Source organism: Eulemur rufifrons, chromosome 19 (assembly GCF_041146395.1).
Source record: "Eulemur rufifrons isolate Redbay chromosome 19, OSU_ERuf_1, whole genome shotgun sequence".
Classification (NCBI taxonomy): Eukaryota; Metazoa; Chordata; class Mammalia; order Primates; family Lemuridae; genus Eulemur; species Eulemur rufifrons.
The window spans coordinates 60,620,179-60,632,051 of record NC_091001.1 but is presented as its reverse complement, the minus strand read 5'-3'; the positions used below and the strand labels follow the sequence as shown (position 1 = coordinate 60,632,051).

Genomic DNA, 11,873 nt, shown 5'->3' with positions numbered 1-11,873 from the left:
ATAATGGTGTAATTATTATACAAGGAAAGGAAACATTGCAGAAGTGATATTTTAAAAATTCCAAGTGTGTGACAAACCAGGATCTAAGAAATATAATAACAATGACTTTTTTACCAAGAACTAGCAATGTTGGATGCTCTGTGCTAGATCTTTACGTGTTTATCTCTTTTAAGGCTCATAACCACCAGAATTTCTGAGACCAAAAAAATATATATATTCTGACCATAAAGCAATTAGGTTAGGAATCAATAACAAAAAACCATAGAAATTCAAAAACACATGTACAAATAATTTATAGTATATTAATTTTCAGTATAATTTTTTTTACTCCTCTAGAGAATTCTCTTGCTTTTACAGTTTTTCTAATTGTCTCAGAATATACTAACTTGGTAATAGTGTATAACCTTGTCTTCTTCCTGACTTTTTTTTTTAAGTTTTTTATTTATTTGTTTTTGAGACAGAGTCTCACTCTGTTACCCGGGCTAGAGTGCCGTGGCGTCAGCCTAGCTCACAGCAACCTCAAACTCCTGGGCTCAAGCGATCCTTCTGCCTCAGCCTCCCAAGTAGCTGGGACTACAGGCATGCACCACCATGCCTGGCTAATTTTTCATATATATTTTTAGTTGTCCAGCTAATTTCTTTCTATTTTTTTAGTAGAGATGGGGTCTCACTCTTACTCAGGCTAGTCTTGAACTCCTGAGCTCAAGCAATCCTCCCTCCTCGGCCTCCCAGAGTGCTAGGATTACAGGCGTGAGCCACTGCGCCTGGCCTCTTTTCCTTGTTTTGTGAAAAGTTTCTCCTCAGCTAGTTGGCTTGATGTTAGGCTTTCTCAGTAGAAGGCACTTGAGGAACAATGCCAGGTGATAGTGGACTGAAGGCACTTCCTTCATGGGTTCTGGTTCTCTTGTCTTTTTCATTCCATGTGGCAGCCAGTGGGTCGCTGTGTGGAAGACCCAGTTGCACTAACCTCAGTGGTCCTCGGGACCTGACCCAGCTGCACCAAACTCCCCCCACCCACCTGCAGCTGCTTCCACGGCAGCTTTGGCTGCACCAGCCTGCAACCATCTCTAGGACTGACAGATAAAATACAGGACCCCTATTTATTTTTTATTTTTTGTTGCCCAGGCTAGAGTACAGTGGTATCATAGCTTACTGCAACCTCACACTCTGTGGCTCAATCGATCCTCCTGCCTCAGCCTCCCCAGTAGCTGAGACTACAGGCGTGCATCACCATGCCCAGCTCATTTTTGGTAATTGGGGTAGAGACTAGGTCTCACTATTGGCCAGGCTGGTCTCGAACTCCTGGCCTCAAGCCATCCTCTTGCCTCAGCCTCCCAAAATGCTAGGAGTTCAGGTGTGAGCCACTGTGCCTGCCCAGCCTATTTCCATTTTATAAACGAGAAAATTAAGGCAGTCTTTCCCTGCCTGGTTTATCTCCATGTTTCCAATATGCATTTTTGATTCATCAATCAAGACATTAAGTATTAACTTTATATTCTGTTGAGGATTTTAGCTCACAGATCCCTTTTCCTTTGTCAATAGAACTCATGACATTTTTTTTTATTGCTGTCATTTCAATGTTTCCATTATTATGACTACATTGCAGTATACATGTACTTGGTTCAGGAAGGGATTATTTCCTTTCTTGTATGATTTGTTGTTCCTGATAACTGCTTTTTTTCAATCTGCCTGATTTTCTTCTATCATTTAAGTCTTTTCACATCCTCCATAGCACTGTAAGATTCCCCACTATCCAATTCTCCGCAGAGTCCAACCTGTCACATACTCAGGTCTTGCCTTCTGACCATCAATCTAGACTGGCTGCCCAGTGGCTTCACAGCCATCGTCTTGGAAATTCCCTTTATCTCACTCTTGTGTTGGATCCCATTTTTAAGCAGTACATCATACTTTTTCCTGATTTAATGTTTTGATGAAGTGTATCAAGTAGTTTCCTAAGAACTGGTACCTAAGATAATCTTTTGAGAACTTGCACATCTAAAAATGCCTTTATTCTACTGTCAGCCATGACAGTGTAGTTGGATGTATAATTTACCCAAACTTTGGAAGGCAGCACCCCAATTGACCAATGGTTTCCAACATTGCTGTTAAGAATCTAAAGCTAGTATTAGTCTCAATTCTTTTGCCATTTGGTAATTTTTAGAATATTCTGCCTGGTGTCTTAAAATTTCATGGTGGTATGGCTTGGTATGGGTCTCTTTTTACTAAAATGTTAATTCAATAATAGCTTTTTTCAATCTTGATACTCATCATTTCTTCAAGGAAGTTTTCTTGTATTTTTAAAATAAATACCACCCATTCCCTGATTTTCTGTTTTCTTCCCAGAACTCCTTTAGGTTGCATGTCAAACCTCCTGAATTGATCCAACTTTTATTTTTTTTCCTCCACTTTTGATTTCTGTTCTAAAACATTTCCTTGTCTTTTAACATTCTCACTGAATTCGTTCACATTTTAAATTTCCTATCTTACTCTAGTTTCATGGGTTGTTTTTTTTTTTTTTTTTTTTTGGTTTCTTTTTGTTTGTATTTTTTTTTTTCTTTTCCTGAGACAGGGTCTCCCTCTGCTGCCCAAACTGGAGTGCAATGGCACAATCATAGCTGACGGAAACCTTGAGCAATCCTCCCACCTCAGCCTCCCAAAATGCTGGGATTACAGGCATAAGCCACCATGTCTGGCTTCTAGTTTCTTGAATACATCTTCTCTTATGTGAGGATATTAGTTCTTGGAAATTTTCTGATCCATGAGAGTTACTTTTTGTTTAGTTACCTTTCATAATCAAATTTCTGGTAATATCTGGCTGTCCCTATTTAAAAGTGAAGCACTCTTAGAGCACTGGTCTTGTAAAAGTGAAGCATTCAGTGCTCGCTTCAGCAGCACACATACTAAAATTGGAATGATACAGAGAAGATTAGCAATAATAGTTTTTAAAATTTGTTAAAAAAATAAAAAAAATTAAAAGCAAAGCACTCAAAACCTGTTTGGAAGATTTGTGTATATGGGCAGGACTTACTGACTGGGACACTTCACTGAGAGGGACTGATGGCCAGTTGGCTTTTTTGGTGGTGACCCTCAAATGTCATCTTCTCAGGAGTCATTTAATTTTTCCACAGAAGGGTCCTCCAACATCCCACCCAATATACATGTCTGTTGGTATTCTAGAGCTGAATAAGGATAAAGAGCTAGGGATCTTATTTATCCAGTATACAAAATTGTGCTTAATCCTTATTTTCTGTATAGCATAGCCTAGTAAAGAAGTTTACTTTTTCCTTTTTTAGTTGAATTACTAACACAGTAACCTCAGCCTCCAACTTTAGAAGCCATACTGTATTTACTGGTCAGTCTTGGCAAAAATCTCATCTCTGAAGCCAATGCTGCAAACAACTGTTTGAATAAAACAGAAATTTCTAATAGAACTACACTCAAGACATGCTACCATTGACACCTGTAGTTTTCATGTTTAGTTAATCCCTCACCATACATTCACATGAATTAAGGTCTCCAAATGAGGGAGAAAATCCTATTCAACTAAGACACACTCATACATTTTATTAAGGCTCTTAAGGTATAATTCATCATTTTGGAGGTATGGTCTTCAAATTCTAAATATAATAGTCAAATGCAGTGATTGAAATAAAATGTAATAACCCTCTATGAAGAGATGATTGATTTTAGAAATCATCTCTCTCATTTGAAAGGTTTGCTTTTTTATTTCCTATAAACGTATTTTGTTTTTCTAATTCAACTGTAAGCTCAGGAGCACCCTATCACACTTAATAAACCTAACTCCCTTTGTAAATGCAATCTAGTTCTGATCAACTGCCTTCTCAAATGGAAAGAACTCTATCACACAAGTAAAAGGAAGATGAGCAGGCACAGGGACAAAACGGGAGAACACAAATAGAATGTGAATCTCATTTTCTACATGGAGATAATATCAATCAGGAAAATGAGGGCCTGGTTTCATAATTAATTAAATCTGCAGAATGCCAATTCTTTGTGGTATTAAACAGTAACCCAATACAAACCACTGTTTCTGGAATAGGATTTTTAAACATTAACAAAATATCTGAGTGAATGTAACAATATAGCTAGACCAAAAAGAAAAATCTCACACACAATAATCACTGCAAGAAGATCCCACAGGTTATAGAAAACATAAAGGAACTTTAATATCCAAACAGTCAGGGTAAAGAATACTGAATTAATGACCCATTGAGTGTGAATCACTTCAGGTTCTTTACAGTACCAGAAAGTAAAATCTAAATGCATATTGCAGAGAATGAAACCATTTAAAAAACTTTAATTTCCTTACCTGACACTAATACCAGTCTGATTTTTAGACTGAAAAATCCTCCAATGATTTAACACTAAGATTTAAACCAGAGTTAGCCGTGTTCCTGAAATGTGAATCTGTTCAGTAGTAACATTTTAATCATGAGTACTGATACCACTTTCTTCTCAAAAAGTAGTAGTCAATGAACATTTTAAGACTTGTGCAATAAGAAAATATGCTGGCTAATAAAAACTGTTATTACTTGAGTTAGTCAAAATTAAAGAAAAACTATACTTTTGTTTAGATTAAATTATTTATGCCCAAATAATTTACCCTGCAGTCCATGAGATGTACAGGAAATAAAATATTTTTAATAAGAGGAAAACAATGAGGGTCCTAAAATAGAAACATAAGCCAGAAGAATCTAAAAAAAATTCCTGATTTTTTTTTTTTTTTTTTTTTTAGTATTTCATTTAAGCTGCTTTTGGTTGCATGCCCTGATCTGTAGAAGTTAACAAGGAAATTAAATTTCCAAGTATTTAAAAAATTTACTCATCTTCCATAAAGCAATTTTTAATGTGTCAACACTTAAAAATACACAGTGACTTAATGAAACATCAGTACAACTGCATAGAATTGAGCTCCAGAGAATTATACACTTATAAGCTATCTTTCCTGGGCTCTGGTTTACAAGGGTATTGGCTTAGAGACCAGCTTAGAGTCATTTGCCCCTACCTGGAAGATACAGACCAGGAAACTTAAAGATTTCACAGGCCTTTTCTGTTTCTAAATAAAATGTTGGGAGCTCTCTAAAGGTCTTGAAAACCACAACCATTCCAATATGTATACTGGGGACCCTTCCTCTCTGTGAGTCAAGGAAGGAGGTTTGTGACCTTCACTGAAAACAAAACCTCCCACAACTTTTCTAAGAGACTCTGAAATGTACTAGAAATTTCAAAACTACAACAATGCCATCAAAGATTAAACCTCTTAATGCTTGGAGCCACCCCCAAATAATAAAATTGGGAACTCCAGGAAAACAGGTACCAAAAGAATCAAAATAATGATTGCACTGAGGATTCTCTTCTTTGAAGGCTGTTTAAGGAGGTAGGATTTTAAGGTTTTTCTGTTAATCTTTTGGCCTCTGAACATTTAAAAAATGCTTTGCTCGGCTGGTCCTTCAGGCTAATTTTGGAGTTCACAATGAAACTCAAGCCTGACATAAGGATATTCTACAGTTTCACAGCTATCATTTGTACATATTAAGTTGATTTACTCTTTTTTAGTAAATCTAACTAGAAAACGGCAAATTAATATATTCCTTTACATACAACTTTGTGTCTCAAAATTCTTGAAAAATAAGAGCAGATGACTTTGTATTCAAAGACTACTAAAGTGTGTATTTGATTTTCACATGCAAACAACTTAAAAACTTATAAATCTCATGTCAACTCTGCATGATACCTTTAAGAAGGAAATGACATACAAAGTTTGCTAACTGTGCAAAATATTAAATTGCTAAAACATTTTACATAATGAAATAATACATGTAAATGTAGAAGTTGACACATGAAATTAACATGGCATAAGAACTTATCACATTTCAGAGATTTTTTTTTTAGTAACAAGTTTTTGTTTTCATAGTTCCTGGTACACAGCGAAATTTATCACAGAAGATAAAAATCCTTTTAAACAAATCCAACAGGGAATTCTTGAGGCACCTTCTCATATAAAACACAAGATGAATGCAATTATCAATCCATCTGAGAAAAGTTTTCAATCTAAGTGAACATCATTTTTTTCCATTTAAGTATATTTTACAGAACTTTAATAAGGCAAGACAAATCTGTGAAAAAATGTATACAAAAATGACGTAAACTAATAATTTATATTTAAAAACCCCAAAGGGATAACAGCGTAGATGGGAGAGCTCAAACAATGTCTACTTTTTAAACCTAAAACAGAATTGTGCATAAGCTGAAGATTACAAAGAACTTCTAGACTCTGCACAGTTTTGGTTTTTCTTTCTTTTTTTTTTTTTTTACATCTTTATATTACATGTTTTAAATCATATCAGGAATGCAAACTAGAACTGCACACTACTTTAGTGAGTGGAAAAAAGTTCAACATTGTGCAATTTTCTGCCTCTTAATTTTTAAAAAGTGGCAGCAATCCCTGCATTTGTATTTGAAACAAGGATCTGAGAAACTTTATCAAAAAAGGTAATGAAGGCAAAAATTGGCAGACATCCAGCATCTTGTTTCTTTTTAAAACAATGTGGATGATAATTTCATGATTAAAAAATGAATCTTTTAAATAAATACATTGTATCTGACATTTGCACTGACTGATTTGATAAATCTTTAAGTAAACAATGGCTTTACTACACTCCCTGTAGCCTCAAGCCACTGGCTTTAGATTCTGGAGTCCTTTTTCACTGGGTTTCATAACCTGCCACCCGATACCCCGAAGGCTGATTAGGTAACATGCTGCCATTCTGTCCTTGAGGCGGCTGTACTCCGTAATTTGGTCCCATCCATGGTGCAGAAGACTGAGTCTGACTGGTGAATAATATGAAAGAAACAGAAGGGAGAAGAAATCTACTGATTAAAACAAACTAATGCCAGGGACAAATAACATACATAGGAAATGGGAAACATTTTTTCTTAAACCCAAATATAAGAATAACTGTTATGCCAGGGAAAGTATAGCCTTTTAATTAAGTTTTTTCTCTTAAAAACAAACATCCCTGTACATTAATTTGGGCAGTTTAATTTTGATACAAATTGTAGCTAAGATAATACCCTTAACCTATAAACATTTATCTCTTTTAAAGCCAGCAAAACTCATCTCCCAGCTCAGAAAGGAAAATTGTCCATCTTCAATTTGGCTAGACATATGTTGAAGAAGCCACTATCTGAAAGAAACTCAAGTCCTTTGGTACAATAAGAACTAGCATTTAGGCCGGGTGCAGTGGCTCACGCCTGTAATCCTAGCACTCTGGGAGGCCGGGGCGGGAGGATCACTTGAGGTCAGGAGTTCGAGACCAGCCTGAGCAAGAACGAGACCCCCGTCTCTACTAAAAAAAATAGAAAGAAATTATCTGGACAGCTAAAAATACATATAGAAAAAAAAAAATTAGCCAGGCATGGTGGCACATGCCTGTAGTCCCAGCTACTTGGGAGGCTGAGGCAGAAGGATTGCTTAAGTCCAGGAGTTTGGGGTTGCTGTGAGCTAGGCTGATGCCACAGCACTCTAGCCTAGGCAACAGCGTGAGACTCCATTTCAAAAACAAAAAAAACCAAACAAACAAAAAAAATTGAACTAGCATTTATATTGCTCAGAGAAATTAAAATGATTATTAGCATATGTAACCTCATATTTTTTTTTAACATTACAATTATGATGCTTTTTTAACCTGAAAAGTTTTATTTCCAGTTTCTTTTTCAGTAAGTAAAATGGCATAATTCAGGGTTTATAAAGAAGCTTGCCATATAATAATAAATGAATGAACTCTTTTGCATAGAAAAAAACATACTAAATAAAACAACTAGCATCAAAATAAGTGTATCTAAGAATGGCTAAGTGACCATTAGTCATGTGAAAAGCTTAATAGCTGTTAAGCCCTTATTTTGTTACTAAAAAATTAGTTGACTTATTACCAATCATTACCAAAATTCATATGATCTTGATTACACTTCAAGGCAACATATTTTTTTTTTTTTCTTTTTAATAAAGACGGAATCTCATTCTTGCTCAGGCTGGTCTCGAACTCCTGAGCTCAAGCAGTCCTCCCACCTCGGGCTCTCAGAGTGCTAGGATTACAGGCGTGAGCCATTTCGCCTGGCCTAAGGCAACATATTTCTAGGCAAATTTTTAAAGAGAAATATTTAAAACTGTAAATTTAAAAACTACTCTATATTAAGTCCTTCAAAGGCTATCATTATGCTTTACATAAGGTGCCATACTGCTAATTACTTAAAATTTCTTTTGGATGGCAAGGTGGCTCCTGCCTGTAATCCTGGCACAGTGGGAGGATTGCTTGAGCTCAGGAGTTCGAGACCAGCCTGAGCAAGAGCGAGATCCCCTCTCTACTAAAAATAGAAAAAAATAGCTGGGTGTGGTGGCATGTGCCTGTAGTCCCAACTACTTGGGAGGCTGAGGCAGGAGGATCGTTTGAGCCCAGGAATTTGAGGTTGTTGTGAGCTAGGCTGACACCATGGCACTCTAGCCTGGGCAACAGAGTGAGACTCTGCCTCAAAAAAAAAAATTTCTTTTGACATTTTCAAAGGTTTATAAAGAAAAAGTTCAAATATACTTACTTAAATCCCTGCTGGTTCCATGCCTGGCCATACATTCCATATGCAGGTACTTGCCAACCATTAGGCATATACTGGCCAATTTGTTGTGCATTTCCATACCATTGGCCCCACTGGCCATAAGGTTGTGGATATCCAATTTGATTCTGCTGTTAAGTAAAATTATGACAGATAATTTAGTATTATTTGAAGTTATTTGTATATATTTAGTACTATTATTATTACCACAAATACTTAGCCAAAACACGTATGGCTATCATTACAATTAAAATGACGGGATAAACAAGAGTTTAGTAAGTGACTGGTGGAAAAAAAAAACAAGTGAGGTTATACTGCTATAACTCTACATGACGCTCTCAATGGCATAGTCTTTCTAAGGCAGAAGGTAATTCCCTAGTAATAAATACTAAACTCAGTATAATGTGTAAGTGTTTGGTAAACTATCCACATGATTGTTATATATAGGGAAGATATAAAGATTATGTATTCCTTTATTCAGTTTAAGAAACCTACATAGTTTAGGATTTTCTTACTCCCACGTCTGTGCTGCATTTACAACTTACTCATAGCAATCTTTGTGGTATTAAGTTTGAACCACTAAAGCTACCTGGAAGAACAAAAAGCAGTAAAATCTGGAAGGAAATGCCTAAATATATTTATAGCTTTATTTTCGTTTCAGTTGAAAAAGATTTAATACCCTGTTAAATTTGTCAGAGCATTTTAAAATCCACTGTGTGAGCATGAGTCAAATGAGGCACTCACATTCATCATGCCATCACTGCAATTCATGAACCACCATTCTAGAACTATAATACACATAGGAAGAGCCCTTATATACTATCATTTTAGCTATAAACTTACTAACAAGGATTATCAACAATCTTCATTTTAAAATAACTTTATTATTAGCCCAGAAATTACTTCTCAAAGTTAAGAAGCCTCTCACCTGCTGCACGGGATTTATCATATCAAGAGATTCTTTGCCCCAATAGCATTTCACAACATGACCTTCAATGGTAGTACCATTAACAGAAACAATTGCATGTGCTGCACTTTCGTGGGAATTGAATCTATTGAAAACAAAATTAAGAATCACCAATACAAATGTCTTTAAATATTTATGAATAAAACCTATTTTTAAAAATCAGGGTGAGTTTGAGGTAAAATAGGCAGTTCACATAAAAGAATCAATAAAATGGGTGGACCGCTGTGGAGGGTAATAAAGCAAAATTAAAAAAAAAAAAAGAATCAATAAAATGGCTTATTTTGTTTGCTATTTTTTCTCAAAGATCTTATAGTTCTGGACTTACGTTGGAAGATGGGACCTATAAAAAAAATGGCAAATATGCCATGCTAGAGAAATTTCTATTTCTTTATAAGCAAGGTAAATTTTTAAGAAAACCATTAAGGTAAACTTTCAAAATTTATATTGGGGGAAAGTGTTTTTTAAAAAACCACTCCTACCGAACAAATGAATATCCTTTATCTGGAAAGACTCTAATTTCCATTATTTGTCCAAATGGCGAGAAAGTCTGACGCATTAGTTGTTCTGTTAGACAAAAAACAAAAAGAAACCACATTAAGTTATATTAAAACCCTACAAATATTAAGCTTGGAAGTTTAAAAATTAATGACATACAGTAAAGCTTCCATACCTGTTAGCCCAGAAGTCACACCTCCACAGTATACAGTACAGTTGCTTGGACTAGACTGATTTACAACCTCATCATATGACAGCTGTTTGGTGTTTGCTGGGGAGGAAAACAGTTTACCTTTAATTCATTAAATAAATGTTCAGAAAGAGAAAGGCAGCATTAACTACACTACTGTAATGGTAATATTTACCTTGATCAAAATGCTTACATAACACATATCATACTTGAATTTAGGATTAAACCTCCCCCAAGAATGTCTAAAAAATTACCCAGTATTCTCTATTTAATAGGAGACTTGACATTAGAGATAATATCATTATTTATAATTACAAAAATGAAAACTAAGTACATTTTTGAACAGTAGTCTTGATTTGCTTCTCATCTATTTCTGCAATAAGTCTCCGGGAACAGCTCTAACATTTAATATCTAGTGTATTTTTCTCCAAAATTCCACATTTCCTTTTCTTCTCCAATACACCTACACTCATATGTACTCTTTGGAGCTGGAGGCTTTCGAGTTGCCCAGTTAGTTCTGATTTGTCTTCCACCAAGCCACTGGCCACCCATCTGTTGAATGGCGTTTTCAGCATCCTGTTCCATACAACATTGGAAATAACAAAGAAGCCACTATTAGTTGATGTTAAACAATTTTTAGCAGTAGCAAAAACTTGGTGCTTTTCACAAATGTTTTTAAGTAAAAATGCTTTATGAAATACACAATATATGATAGCTTTCCTAAAATGCAATGGTGCTTTTTAGTTATCTTTCTTTTATGTGGATATCAGACTTTGGGAATGTTAATCATCCGAAATTGTCATGAGCCTAATGAGGTGGATATCATAAAGTTCACGCAACAACTCAAGACTATATTAAGAATGAAAATCTTATTTTAAACAATTCAACAAGTTTGCTAATGACAGTATTTGGTTTCTCATTCATCTAACAAATACTGAGCAGTTATGTTCCAGGCACCAAGTTAAGAGCTAGGGATACACTGGTGAACAAGCATACATGGTCTCTTACATTCTTACATGGTTATTACATTCTTTTGAGGAGAACAAATAAAGTAACATCAAGTTCCTGCTTGAGAAGTTGGAAGGACAGTGCTAGCATTTACTGTAATGGGGAGAAAGATTGGAAAGGAGAGAAGGAGAACAGGGTGGAGAAAGAAACAAAGAGTTCCATGTTAAGTTTAAGATGGCTGTGAGACATCTAAATGAAGACCATTTGTTAGTAAGTATGGAGCACAGAGAAACAGACTGAACTGAAGATATAAAATTCAGAGTCATAAAGAAAAAATAGAGAGCGAAAAGGCCTGGGACGGATCCCTGAGAAACAGCAAAATTTAAAAATTGAGTAAAGTAAAAATCCCTACCTAAGGTGACTAAGGAGTAGCCAGAGAGGAAGGAAGAAACCCACAAAAGTATACTATCATGGGAGCCAAGAAAGCAGAGGTCAAGAGGTAACCTTCAATAGAGTAGCACTGGTAGAAAGTGAGAATAAAAGCCAGCTTTAGAGTGGACCAAAAAGTGAATGGGTGTAGCTTTTGTTTGCACATGTCAAATGTGGGCTTAACCTACTACTAAAGGAATAGACAAATCCAAGGCT

The 11,873-nt window shown here is 35.6% G+C and overlaps 1 protein-coding gene across 8 annotated transcripts in view; it reads right to left on the bottom strand.

Moving 5' to 3' along the window:
• Positions 1-6,148: 6,148 nt before the first annotated feature.
• Positions 6,149-11,873, bottom strand: part of TIA1 (TIA1 cytotoxic granule associated RNA binding protein) — a 33,248-nt gene continuing 27,523 nt past the window's right edge. For 5 of the 8 annotated variants that reach the window (XM_069494263.1, XM_069494265.1, XM_069494267.1 and 2 more), the window contains 6 exons: positions 10,748-10,856; positions 10,266-10,361; positions 10,075-10,159; positions 9,557-9,680; positions 8,614-8,759; positions 6,149-6,852 (listed from right to left, as the gene is read on the bottom strand). In XM_069494263.1, the coding sequence (XP_069350364.1) occupies positions 6,726-6,852; positions 8,614-8,759; positions 9,557-9,680; positions 10,075-10,159; positions 10,266-10,361; positions 10,748-10,856 (687 nt within the window). In that variant the 3' untranslated portion in view covers positions 6,149-6,725. Of the gene's footprint in view, positions 6,853-8,613; positions 8,760-9,556; positions 9,681-10,074; positions 10,160-10,265; positions 10,362-10,614; positions 10,857-11,873 lie in introns of those variants that run through there. The other 3 variants (XM_069494264.1, XM_069494266.1, XR_011236175.1) reach the window with 2 other exon arrangements.